Genomic DNA, 14149 nt, shown 5'->3' with positions numbered 1-14149 from the left:
TTTTCTTGTGTTACTGTAGTCTGTTATCCAATATTCTTAAATTATGACATTTTAATTCCCTTTTAGAGGTGAATAAAATATTTAGTGTATCATTGGTTGTTGAACTTCGGTGAGTTGCACAACCGCCCCGCCCTCTGTCTTAGACCTGACTGCGCATGCTCAGTCTGTCCCTGCTTTCTCCTTCACAGTGTCCCGTTGCTGCTATCACCGCTAACGCCAAGAAAGGTGAGGAATAACTGACTATTATTTCACATTAAGTTAGTGTCTTATGTCGGTTTATGTGTGAGAGGGTGACGCTGTTGTCTTGGGTCATTTGACTGTGTCAGTGAGACACGAGTCACAGCAGCAGCAGCAGCAGCAGTAGTAGTACCCCTAGTAATAGTGATAGTAGGCGGTTAAATGTGAGGTTTTTACTTCTAGTTCAGGCCTGTTCATCCCAAAAGTTCACCAAAAACCCACCGCTGTTTATTAGCCGTCATTAATGTGTTATCATAGTGGCAAAGGAATAACATTTAGACGATATCGCATCGTCGTCACGATTATCCTGACCAAAATTATTGTGTCAATTAAAGCGTAAGCGTTGAGGAAAATAGCATTATGTGGAGAATAAAGTGAAAAGCTAACGTGACAATGATGTTACAATAGATGTTGACATGTTACAAAGACAACATCAGGATAAATGAAATGGCCAAAAACATACACAATGTTACAAAAACAAAAACAGTACGTACAAAAATACGTACGAATACTAAATTCATTGTTACAAATATGTGTTACTAACATTTTAATAAGTGACATAACCTAAAACATACTGTCTACAAAAAATAATAACAATACTTCCAATAAAATAAAACCAAGCTTGACAGTGTTTTCAAACCACTCATTTTCTCCACTTACGATTAGCCTGATCATGAGAATTCAGCACAATCAGCATAGTGTGATTGCTTTATCGCAATTCATAATAATATCATGTACTGTCTCATTCCTAATAAAGATAAGAGCTCAGTTTCCTGTTAAGTATTATTTAGCATGTAGTCTATATTTGTTAGAAATGGCGATTGCAAACAAAGGCTTCATCCAACAACAGGCCAGGGCAACTGGGTGCCATAAATCACATTATCTGCCTGTTTGTCAAGAAGCACAAGGGATGTGATTGGCTACACAGCAAAGATCATGGTCTACTGGCACCATCACCACACATTCTCCTTACTGAGGTCATCATCACACACACAGTGGTGGTGAGTGACCCACACAATGGTGTTTATGAGGTAAAATCTAGGCTCTAGTGAAAGTTATAACTCTTTAACATTGACATTGGTCTGATAGTCTGATAAAATGCCAGTCTGTTCTATGGCTGTGAAGAAAAAAAACAAAAAACATACAGGATGATGCAACACATTTCAAAATGACCTTAGTCTGTAAATGAGTGCATACACACAACAGTAGCCTATGGGAGTAGTCTATGTGTTGTCTCTTTACACATATTCTGGAACATGCTATGCAACAACACCATGTTCTTAACATTCAGGTTATAAATTGTCCCGTTGTAACGCAAGTGCACTTGAACTTATCTCACACTTACACATTCCTGTGGTCATATAGGTTTTACCACACACACTTGACTTGGTTTCATGTTATCAGACGGTTCAGACAGTGTTGTGTAACGGCCGGTTTACTGGTTTATAATCTGTGTATCTGTGTAGGACTGAACACGTAGATGAGATTCAGGATAAACATACACAACACAAATGACCTATTATATTACCCAGTTGTAAGGGAACATGCTTAACCCAGCAAATTGTACATTACCTGCGTCTTTCTTCATTTAGATTTTTGCCTCTGTGGGCTTTACAAAGCTTTACCATAAAAACTAACTTCATGTAAAGCTTTACTCCTCCTTAAATGACAGACAAATGAAATCCATTGATCAGTGCCCAATAACACCCTGCTCCTTAACTGTCAACTTGTTTGCACTTTTGTTGTTTGTAACCTGTTTAACCTGGCCACAAGGTCAATTTGTGATATTTATTAAGATCACCTCTTGGCCGAGTCACCCTTAGAAATGAGATCTCAATCTCAATGGGTCATTCACCTTGTTAAATAAAAGTTAAATAAAATTAAATACAATAAAACAAACACTGCACTTTATGTGACATACTCTGTCCTTAGACCACGTGTGTCAAACTCAAGGCCCGGGGTCCAGATATGGCCCGCCACGTCATTTTATGTGGCCCGCTAGTGATTAATTGGTCTTAAAAATCTGTGTTAAGATAGGTCTATGCTGCTTTAAGGCGTGTGCTGACCATAAACTACATTTCCTAGAATGCATGGCGATTGCGTTACCCGCAAAGTGACATGCATCCCGCCACAAGATCACAGCCCGATACTTTTAAAACTGTTAGTTTGTCAAGAAACACCATCACGGACCGGGTTACATCTATAATGCATCATATTTGTAACTTGAATAAGTAATAAATACAGAAAGTTATTTAGCGTTACGGAGTAGTTACCTTTATTTTACATTATATTTGGTTACATTTATTCTGTATGACAGTTACATCTGGCCCTTTGAGGGTAACCATTATGCTGATGTGGCCCTCAGTGATAATTAGTTTGACACCCCTGTCTTAGACCTTCATTTTTGGGAGAAGAAATTCACATATTTTCCCATAGACTTGGATTCCTTTTTCAAGAAAATATTTTTTTTATTTAAGATCTATGGTTTTACAGTGGACAACAACAACCACGAGTGTTGTTTGTGTCGTCATAGTTTGCCGAGTGTATTTGACATTTTGACCTCTGGGCTTAGCCAAAGGACTCATGTGGCTGCCACTCGTGAAGATGTTCAGATAAGTGTCAGGAGTCACACAGTGTGTGTTTCTACAGCATGGTCGAGCACAATCGACTGATATTTGTGTTGGGGTTTTTATTAGGTTGAACCTTGATAAGGCCTTGTGTTGAAATCCTAGTCACATGAGTTGTAGTGTCAGATTCACCTGGCCTAAATATAGAGCTGAGTGTTGAGACTGAGGCATGAACGTGAGGAGGTAAGTGTCAAAAATGGAGCCTGTGTTGAAGGAGAGCAGGTGAGGGACCACACAGCTCAGGAGCAGCGAGTGTCCACTTAACTCTATGTGATCAACAAACACAGATCACCTGTCTCACATTGGCTTTGTTTTTGTTTAATGAAAAGCAACAGTAAGCAGAGATGAACCGAACCCATGACACATACTGTGGCTGAGAGAAAGATCTTAAGGTCCATTATGTAATAAATCCAAAGCAACTGGCCATAAAATCCTCCTAATATGTCACAGAGACTCAGGAATAATGTTGATATAACAAACTGAACTGAACTCACCAACAACAGTACAGCCAAAATATTTGCATTAAAAAAAATATTTTGCAGACTGCAAATCATGTTTATGTTTTGAAATCATGTTTTGGCATGTGGCGCCACCTACCGCTGTCTACCAATCATTGCAGTCAGTAGAGTCTCAGCTGCCGAGCAACTACGGGTTGCCAGTTACGTCTGGAAATGAAACCTAAAAGACCTTGGCATTTTGAATTTGAATGTAGTAACCGTTTTTGGCCACATTCTTACATATGGCACCTTTTAAAGGTTGTTTAACATGAACCCGTTGGCTATTGCTGCTGTGAACAGCAATACAGCAGAGTAAGAACGGAGTAAAGTTAGATCAGGTTTGTGGATACATATTTGAGGGGATTTCAGTGTCTGTGGTTTTGTCGATGAGATTGTTATGGCTCAGAAAAGCTGAATTTGTCCGGATATCTGATGTAGTCCCTGAAGCTGGAAATGATCACTTTTTCTCAATGAGGTTATAAGGTTAGGTTATAAGGGTTTTTTCCCTGGTAGTTTTTCCTTACCCTGGGCGAAGATCTAAGGACAGATGATGTTACCGACCCTGTGAAGTCCTGTGAGACAAACTGTGTTTTATAAACTGTGAGCTATACAAATAAAATGTGATTGATTGATTGATTGAATGAAGTTTTATAATACATAGTAGCATTTCTTCTCCTATTTTGATCAAATAAAATCTACAGTTCCCGTAACTTAATTTTAAACAGAAAACATTAAACCAGAAGGATGTAGGATATATGATAATAACATGCTTCATACTTTTTGCTATAGTACTTTCAATCTTTGTTGTCTGTTGGTTTTTGCAAAACTGGACATCTTTATATCTGCACTGAGATGATATGTATGTCATATTTCCTTATAAAACATATTATAAAAAAAGAATAGCTGACTTTTTAACTGTTAAACTTAAAACAATAAAAACAGCTTTACAACTGTACTTCCTGGTCAGAAATGAGTCAACATAAAAGTGGAGTACTGAGTAACCAGAGAATCAGATACTGTATATAATAATCATCAGTTTTCAGAATCAGAATCAGAATACTTTATTAATCCCCGGGGATTGATAGACCAAAACAGAGCTAAAGAACAAAAACTGTGATTGATCGCACTTAGATTCAAACGGTGGTTTGAAACACAGCTCCCAATAGATGAAAAATAACTAGTTTGGTTGCAAAACATCATGTTATTAATTTAAATAGTGATAATTTATCAGGGTTGTAATTGTTTTATGCTGCACCCAAGTGGCCAACAATATAATTAAAGATAAGATAAATGCCCAAGGCAATGACAGCAGTTGCATACCTGCATATGTATACTTATGTAGTAGTATAGTTTACACAGTAATGAAATACTATGCCAACAATAACAAAAAGTATTAATTACAAAAAATTACAACTGAATGATGTATTTTAAATAATGCAATAAAGAAATACTCATGATACACACAGTACAACACACCTCTATGTGTGGAAAAACAAAAAAATGGAGAGTGACTGCTGTTCGCTGGACTTTGCTCGTCATGGCCATAGATGACGAGTGAACGACGAATGACAGTGATGTAAATGTACGCTCCATCATATACACGTTGTGTACTGTATGTTGTGTAAGAGCCATAGGGGCTTCATACAGTGTATATGTCACCAGCCCACCATTATGTAACCTTCAGTATTCTTTTGTCTTGAGACACATGGCGTCTATGGGAATCTCCTCAGGCCTTATCCTGTTCAAACGCTGTGAACAAAGTACAGGTGTTCCTTATCTTCTGCCCAGTAACTGACCAGGTCTCTCTGCCTATAATGAGAAATGAGACGCCTGAGGTTTGACTGCATGCTAATGAAGCAGTGTCACTGTCGGACAAGCCCACATACTGCACGCTGTTTGTGTCTAAACAGTGCAGGACCCTTTGCCCAAGGTTTTTTCATTTTCCGTCCTTGTGCTTCCGTCGTCTGAAGACACATGGCAGAGAGAGACGTTGGGGGTATGGTGCAGGACAAGTCAGGAAAAGTCAAGCAGACAGAAAACAAAAGCCTGCGTGTGACGTGTCAGCACCACACTCCTAAAGGTCATGGTGAGTGAGGGGTCGTGTGTGTGTGTGTGTGTGTGTGTGTGAGCAAATAACATGAGGGTCCTTGGATTTACACTTTTGACCACACCTGACCTCTGCACTGGGTCATGCATTGATTCATCAGCTGCAGAAAGGAGCTGCATTATGGGGGTTGAACGTTGGGGGTGGGGTTCAAGCACAAAGAAGAAAGTCGACCCTGTAGTAAAACCCAGCTTTATGTTGGAAGTGAACACACTATTATCCTTGTTAACGTTAAAGCTCCCATAGACCGGAGGTTCCAATTAACGCTGGTTTTTGGTGTGTATCTGCTCCATTACCTCGTTTATGAAGCCCTAAAGTTTCGAAACAAACAGTTCAACCACTGCTGAGAACGCTGGGTTTTTGTATTCTGGGGCTCTGCAAGCGATCTGAAAAAGCCTGGAATCATGACGTAAGGATCCCGTCTCCTGAACAGCAGATCCTCCTGGTCCGGGCACTAGTCCGGGCACTAGTCCGGGCACATCCGGTTTGCGTAAATCGAACCGCAGAAGAAGAAGAACGTCCGTTGTGGAGGTGTTACACTAGCGACAGTGTCTTCTGACTCTGGGTCCGACCTCGGGTCAAAGGCGTAAAAGGGACTGCAGTGGGGAGTTGTGACGAAGCTATTTTTAAACATTGTTAAAACAATGTTTTGATAATGAGTAGCAGTGCATCCACCCCTCCAGAGGGGGGAGCTGCGCTTCTGAGAGATGGTGTGCTAATTACGTCACTTCCAGGTATTGGCCAATCACAAGACAGTTGAGAAAGCTCTTGTTTGCTGGCCAATCACAACACAGTTCTGTCTTCTGGGGTGAGATTTCAGTCTGAAACAGTGCGGCTGAGGAGAGCTTCAGTGAGGAGAGATCGGCTCGTTTTAAGCAATTAGGAGGTTTTTTTTTTACCATAAAAACAAGTTAATGTATGTAAGTTGACCTCCATAACTTGCATATCTCATGTGATATGTGCGATAGGACCACTCTATGGGAGCCTTAATGGGAATAGGGGGAATAAGCTATCACCTATTTGTCCTGTTTTTCTCACATGGAGCATCACTTTCATCCTTCTATAGATTGAAGGCAATACGTCCCATACATTGATTGATATTATATCAAAATATATGCATTCATTTTTAAATTTCCAGTTAATGTTAGTCTTGTTTTAACGGAGCAGTAGTGTTGCTCAGAGTCTCGCGCACACTTCTTATTAAATTAGATGCATGTTAATGTTTGGTATACTCAATGGTGTAAGGTTTGTGTATATATATTTGGAGAAAGCCAGGTTGTCCTACCAATATTAGGGACAGGGCAATGTGTACATGTGAATCATGAAACTTTTTGATGATTCATTGCTGTGAACAGTGACCAGAATGTATGCATTGCTGTTTTCATTAGCCCAGAATGATCCGTTGATATTTACGTCAAGAGGCGGTCAGCTCTGTGTAGGCAGTCCATGGTGGACCGCTGTGATTTTACAGTAGCCCACAATGGACAAGCTAAGCACCTTTTGACTTTTAACGATAACTGAAGGCTCCCATGGGTTCTCCTGCATTGATTGGACTCCAACATGCAGCTACAAAACAGGATGCTGCCAAATCTCACACACTAAGCCTACATTACTGAGGACACGGGGGAAATGGGCTACTCCACAATTCATGTATGGTCGACTCTACTCTGCTACATTTGGATCGCTTGTTTTGGTTTAAGGAAAAAATTGAATGCTTGTTTGTTCAAGAAAAATCTATCCACATTTAAGAGGCTATGGTAGTAATTTGTGTGGTTGTTTCGTTAAACCATTCAGTCGGCGAGAAATCTCTCTCTCACAAACTCACTCATTCACACTCTCACACAGACCCAGGGTCCCTGATTAATGACAGCATGAACCACTTCAGTGCAGTGCTGCAGGATTCCTAGTTGCTGACTAACCAAACCTGTTACTGCTTATGTTAGTGCTGTTGCACACTGTTTTTTTTTTTTTTTAAACCAATCATACATATTACCTCAAATATCCTTCTATATTCACACATATTGTGTAACAAGCACATTATTAATAGTGAAATATTGCCGCCAAGTTTCTCTGCTTGCTTTTTTGTTGTTGTGTTCAAATCTGCTCGCTCTCATTTCACTTCTCTCCTACTGGGAGAACATGTCCCATTTAACAAGATGCACCGCTTGCTAATGGCCTGCTGCCAGGCAATCGATAGGTTTCAAATAGAAGATGAAGGGGGGGAGGGGTGAAGAGAAGCTGGATATTACTACAGACCCTCCCCAGATAGAGAGGGTTTCCCAGCTGAGGCAAATTAACTGTATAGTATACTCAAGTATACCGATTGCAATCTGCAGTGCATTTTGTGTAAAGTTCTTTGCATTTGTTAATACAATAAGTGCTGTGTTGCTCAGCTTAGGAACAGGTGCATAACTGTATGCACTGCATGTTGAGTTAAGAGAGACACTCTATGAGTATCCCTGTGACCATGTGTCAGCTTAATGTGGCCAAACGTTTACTACCATTCAAAATTTTGGGGTCACCTATACAATTTTTTTGTGTTTTCCATTAAAACTCACACTTTTATTCATCAAATGAGTTGCAAAATGAATAGAAAATATAGTCAATACATTGACATAATTGCACAAGGGTTTTCAAGGGTTTTCAAGGCTATCTATCCAATAGCCTTCTAACGCGATTAGCAAACACAATTTGCCATTAGAACACTGGAAATGGGCCTCTATACACTATGTACATATTCTATTAAAAATAGATTGCAGCTAGAATAGTCGTTTACCACATTAACAATGTATAGAGTGTATTTCTGATTCATTTAATGTTATATTCATTGAAAAAAAAAAGTGCTTTTCCTTCAAAGATGAGGACATTTCTAATTGACCCCAAACCTTTGATTGGTAGTGTATGTGTATGTTGTTGTTTAATGTTATGTTCATCTTTGTCTCCTCAGGCAAAATGGCTGTCCCTCCTGTGTACGCTGACTTGGGAAAATCTGCCAAAGACATCTTCAACAAGGGCTTTGGTAACTTGAACACCTGATTTATGTGCAGCCATGCTGAAGCGGGCCTGATGTTGTAATTTGTTTAAGTGCAGGTTGTTTATTTGCTGTAACCGTTTCAGTTTTTTTTTTTTTATTACCATATTGTCCTGCTTCCACAGGCTATGGAGTTCTGAAGCTGGACGTTAAGACCAAGTCTCAGAGTGGTGTTGTAAGTGCTATTCCTGTCTCTCTAAGCCTGATGTGTCCAACGTGTCTTATCTTTTTCGCTCAGCTCGCTGAGTCATAGACGTGCAGCAGTTCATGTTGGCATGTTCTCAGGCTAACAGAATCACTAACTACAGTCAGAGATGTATCACTGCGTTTGCCTCAAACAGTGTCTGAAGCTAACAAACGGCGTGTTTACAGTGACCTGTGTGAACACGATGTGTTGCTATATACCCATTGCCATGGTAAAACCATAATGAGCACTTGCATTTTAAGTGTGCCACATACTACAAAAAGTAGGGAATGTTAAAACTGTAGTATGTGACTTTTAAACATCACTAGATGATTCATTTTATCAGCTCCGCAAAACTCCTGTGGTATAGTGTTTAGATGTCGTCTCACTCGGCAATATTCCCATGCTGCACACAGGAAGTGATTTGTTTTCAGTCCGTCAGGCTACAGCAGATGGCTGCAAACAGGTTTTGTTGACTGAAAACACAAAGTGCCCTCAACAAGTGTAAGAAGATAATTCTACTGCTCATAAAACCCAGTTATTCAGTCTTTTTTATGGTATACATTCATTGTGATTACAGATAAAGGACAGAGCAAACAAATAATGTTACATTTCATCAACAAACATCACACACTGCAGCTTTGATCAGTTATATGAACCATGAGATATTTCATGTCCCACAAAAACTCCCAACCTAACTGAAAAAGTGTGGTAATGTCTCTCCAAACTGCTTTTCATTCTTCCAGTGATGCTGCCGCATGTGAGCTCCGTGTGATTCTTCCTAACTTTCTCTTTTTTTCTCTCTTTTCTGTTTCTTTGGATGTTCCTGTCAGATGGTAAGAGATGTGCATCATATGTAATGATTTGACACAGGCGCTCTGCAGGGCAATGCAGAACTACTGTTTATCTTTAGGCTTTGTGCCAAGTGTTTCTTACAGTCCTGGCTCCACCTTCTCCTCATCTTTCTTTGTCTTTCTCACACCTCATTAATGTTCTTTCACCCTCCCTGCCTTCATTTTAATTGCTGAAAAGTCAAAATGGTCCCCCCAAGGCTACAGTAGTGTTGGATTTTCCATTAGTTTTAGTTTTTATTTAGTTTTGACTTTTTGTTTTTAAAATTACAATCAAATACTGTATACGAGTCTACAAGAAATGAACATGAAGTGCAAAATGTGCATCATAGAGCTGAGGTCAGTTAGTGTGTCAGGTAAAAATCAAATAGCCAACAGACTAAAGACACACATGACCATAACTACATACATAATAATAATAACAATAAATAACCCTCATAAGACACATCACATTGCTTGTGAGTCAGGAGTCTCAGGAGCTCAATCTGAGGAAAAACATGAGCAAAATAAAAGAAAAAAAGAGATTTGATTTACTTAGATGAACCAACTCAATCCAATTAATGACATAACAAATGTTATGTTTAACTTGCACAGCCTTATGTTTATTGTCAACATAAACTAATTAACAAAATTATGAATGAATGAAAAGGTTGTCTCAAATACCTTTCCAATTTGCCAAATTATGCATGAAATTAATTTACAAAGATGAAAATAAGGGTTCCAAAAGGGTCCTTCTACAAGGGCTGAGGTTCTACTTGGAACCAGTTGCTTCTGAAAAACCCTTTCTTCGGGAAAGGGTTCTTGGTAACACTAACAACCTTATATGGTTCTACTTAGCACAATATTTGATAGTTTTCGTCAAGTTTAGTTTTATTTCAGTGAACAAATATGTTTTTTCAACTTTAGTTTTCGTTTTTTTCGTGAACTATTCATTAACTATAATAACCTTGTGTCTCTCTCCACACCATTGATCCATTTCCACCCCCCCCCCCCCCATCTCCCCGTCCCTCTCTGACTGCAGGAGTTTACCACCTCAGGTTCCAGCAACACAGACACGGGGAAGTCCGGTGGTCACCTGGAGACCAAGTACAAGATGAGTGAGCTTGGCCTCAGCTTCAACCAGAAATGGAACACAGACAACACTCTGACTTCAGAAGTCACCATGGAGGACCAGGTGGATTAGAAAACTCAAAACATGAATACGCATTTACATCCAGATAGAATGTTAGCTCACAGTCTGTGTTCTCTGTCTGCTCTCTTCATGCAGCTGGCTAAAGGCTTGAAGCTCTCTCTGGACACATCATTTGTGCCCAACACTGGGTAAGAGCAGTGCTGGTAATGCTAAGTGTTTTCCAGTGTATACATGAATCAGTCAATGTACTGTAAATGCATACCATAAACTATATTAAATATGCAGCAATGCTATTACAATGACCCACTTTTCCTCTTCGTGTTTTCCCGCGTAGCAAGAAGAGCGCCAAACTGAAGACTGGCTACAAGCGTGAGCACGTCAACGTCGGCTGTGACCTCGACTTCGACATGGCCGGTCCCACTGTCCACGCCGCCGCCGTGCTGGGCTACGAGGGCTGGCTCGCCGGCTACCAGTTGGCCTTTGATACGGCCAAATCTAAATTGACCCAGAACAACTTTGCCATCGGATACAAGACTGGCGACTTTCAGCTTCACACCAATGTGTGAGTCACGACACGACAGGAAATGGAAGTGATACACTGCTGGATGAGTCCAACAATGAGAGAGGAAGTGTTTCCTCAGGATGCAACATAATGTTCAGACTAATTCACTACGCATTGTTGCCGCTAATCTCTACCTTTTTTTTCTGTCCTGTATTAAAGCAACGATGGCACAGAGTTTGGCGGCTCCATTTACCAAAGGGTGGACAGCAACTTGGAGACAGCCGTGCATCTGGCCTGGACAGCCGGAAGCAACAACACACGGTTTGGGATTGGGGCAAAGTACCAGCTGGATAAGGACGCCTCACTGTCTGTAAGAGCTGACTTTAAAACATCTGACATGATACAGAAAATCACTGACAGTTGTGTAGCAGGCCTACATACATGTGTCCCAGCAGCTGTCACAGAAGCTGATATTGGACCACAGAACAAGGTGGAAGTAAAGGTTATCTCAAGATCCTGAGATTATAGTTATACTGTCTTATATCTCTAGTGTAATTGCATCAACATTCTATTTATACTAGGGCTGTGCAATTGAATGGAAGCCTGCGTTTCAATTTCGATTATGGCCCCAAACGATTCCAAAAACCAAATAATCAACAACAAACAAAGCCATTATTACAAAACGGGGACTTTTATTCTGAAAATAACGCTTTCAATCTTTCCGCTCGTCATCCGGAAAAAAAATAGAACACAGGCATTCAGTTTCCACTGAGTTAAACATGCTGCGTGAGGAAAGATGTATACAATAATTTACAGTTATTTTAATAAATCCAAAACTTTTATGTGCTATAAATTCCGTTTGTTTCAACGTTTGTTCACGTTAGGTATTCAATAATAAATCTAAAGCAGCAGCAGCAGCAGCAGCAGCAGCAGCAGCAGCAGCAGCAGCAGCAGCAGCAGCAGCAGCAGACATGTTTATATTGATCTCTTATAATCATTGTTTTGCAGACATATGTGTCCATACAAGAAAGAAAAAAGTGTTCACCTGGTTACCACCATGTTTTTTTATTATGACGCAACACCAGCTTATAAGTCAAGTACCTGTGTTCTTAGTGGTGGCTTGTTACTGCAGTGTTTTTACAGTGACCAAACAGGATCCTGAAGCCTGACCTGATGACCCCAGTAAAACTAAAACCAAGAACGTTGTTTACGGTTCATCCTACCCCATACAAGTTCACAGCAGTGGTGTCAAACTCGCAGCCCGTGGGCCACGTGACCCCCCTCCCAAATCAATATCATGCAGCCTGCCTTTTCATATCAAGTTATAATGAGTCGTTTCTGTTATTTGTTTTTCCTCAATTAAAAGACAAATTTTGCTTCATAAATATGTTCATATTGTGAACTATTTATGGTTCCATATCAAAAGAAACACTGCTATTTTTAAATCATATCAAATATGATAAGTATATTATTACTTCAGTATCTTTTTTCAAAAAAGTGGACTTTTTTTGAGTTTGAGGATAAATTAAATTAAATTAAATTAAATTAAATTAAATTAAATTAAATTAAATTAAATTAAATTAAATTAAATTAAAATTAAATTAAATTAAATTAAATTAAATTAAATTAAATTGTGTAATATCATCCACTCCATCCATCTGATTTTTTGTTTTGCAGAACCAATTGAGCAACTTTTTAAACCATCTCACCCCTCTGCAGTTGTTAACCTGAATTGGATCAGTTTATAAATATATATATAAATGATGTACTGTAACTCCATCCTAATTTCAAGTCTCATAATGTTGCATTGCTCACTTGTCCATGTTTTCCTCACAGGCCAAAGTCAACAATGCTTGCCTTGTTGGGGTTGGATACGCACAGACCCTCAGGCCAGGTTAGTTAGTTTCCTTTTCTTTCATCATTGTTTTTGCTGTCGAGCGTTGGCGTGGTTACGTGATAACACAATCCTGACCCTTGCCCCCCCCCTCCCCTGCAGGAGTCAAGCTCACTCTCTCAGCTCTGGTTGACGGGAAGAATGTGAACGGTGGCGGACACAAAGTGGGCATGGGCTTCGAGCTGGAGGCGTAAAGACGCTGCAGGAGGACAAGACAGCGAGAGAGAGAGAGAGAGAGAGAGAGAGGGTAACATGGGAAAAAGAATAAAGAGCTTGAATGTGAAAACACTCAAATGCTTCACTCAGTGGCACGTTAAGAAACACATCTTCCCAACAAAACACACAAATACACTCATTCTTTAGCCTTAAATGTAAAACTCCAAGCAGCCTCTAAGACGTCCAGTACTGTGATGATTTTTAAAGAAATCATTTTGTTTTGGTTATGTTTAAACAAACACTGTTTCCCACTGTTTTCCCTTAAGTATACATGTATACATTTATTCACGTATGACCAGTTTGTGAGGACAAGGTGATTCTTACTTTGACTGTGTGGTCTGGTCATTTTTGTTCAGGTATGTTTGGGGGCATTTTGAGAAGAAGCTTTGTTTGCTATAATGTGGTTTTGCTGCATTTTTAAAGTCTACAGGGACATGTTTTTTTCTTCTTCATTGTCACATTAACAAGTTCAGTTATAATCAAAGCTGGAGCCCATTCAGCCGAAGTCACAGAAGTGTGGCTAATCCTCGTCAGACTGAGTGGACTGACTTTGATTTTTCCGTTTGACCTCAGTAACACAGTCACTGTGTTACTTCAGTTGCCAAATTGTCATTTTGTTTGGGTTCTGTTTGGTAAAAACAGCTCAGTCACCTCTTAATGCTGAGTCATTTTGTGTCCTGTACCTCTTCAACCACGACATATCACTTTATCTGAGTTGTGCTTTGTTTCAAGAAAGTACGTCAACATTTAGAACCTCAATCTAATTTTATTGAACTAACTGGTGGAATAAAGAATGTAAAACCTCATCAAAAAAAGTAATGGGTATTTCCTTTTTATTTTTATTTTGGGTGACATGACACAGAGAAGTGAAATT

At 39.6% G+C, this 14149-nt stretch overlaps 1 protein-coding gene across 3 annotated transcripts; it reads left to right on the top strand.

The window, feature by feature from the left end:
- Positions 1–169: 169 nt before the first annotated feature.
- vdac3 (voltage-dependent anion channel 3) lies at positions 170–14090 on the top strand. Of its 3 annotated transcripts, none has more exons than XM_083904738.1 (10): positions 171–225; positions 5332–5447; positions 8413–8484; positions 8622–8671; positions 10553–10705; positions 10799–10851; positions 10998–11225; positions 11385–11535; positions 13002–13059; positions 13162–14090. In XM_083904738.1, exons 2-10 carry the CDS (start codon positions 5336–5338, stop codon positions 13251–13253), a joined length of 969 nt encoding a protein of 322 aa, XP_083760864.1. In that variant the 5' UTR covers positions 171–225; positions 5332–5335; the 3' UTR covers positions 13254–14090. The 3 variants fall into 3 exon arrangements, with proteins under 3 accessions (XP_083760866.1, XP_083760864.1, XP_083760865.1); XM_083904739.1 differs by having other exon boundaries at positions 192–225; positions 5272–5447; XM_083904740.1 differs by lacking the exon at positions 5332–5447 and having other exon boundaries at positions 170–225.
- Positions 14091–14149: the final 59 nt, after the last annotated feature.

The sequence above is a fragment of the Microchirus variegatus genome (assembly GCF_963457635.1).
Source record: "Microchirus variegatus genome assembly, chromosome: 18".
Classification (NCBI taxonomy): Eukaryota; Metazoa; Chordata; class Actinopteri; order Pleuronectiformes; family Soleidae; genus Microchirus; species Microchirus variegatus.
The sequence above is the reverse complement of the archived record's forward strand: the minus strand, read 5'-3'. Positions and strand labels throughout refer to the sequence as shown.

Coding starts and splice junctions, on each gene's coding strand:
- vdac3 (XM_083904738.1), top strand. CDS start 5,336: ATGGCAGAGAGAGACGTTGGGGGTATGGTGCAGGACAAGTCAGGAAAA. Junction 5,448..8,412: donor CCACACTCCTAAAGGTCATG/GTGAGTGAGGGG, acceptor TTGTCTCCTCAG/GCAAAATGGCTGTCCCTCCT. Junction 13,060..13,161: donor CGCACAGACCCTCAGGCCAG/GTTAGTTAGTTT, acceptor CCTCCCCTGCAG/GAGTCAAGCTCACTCTCTCA.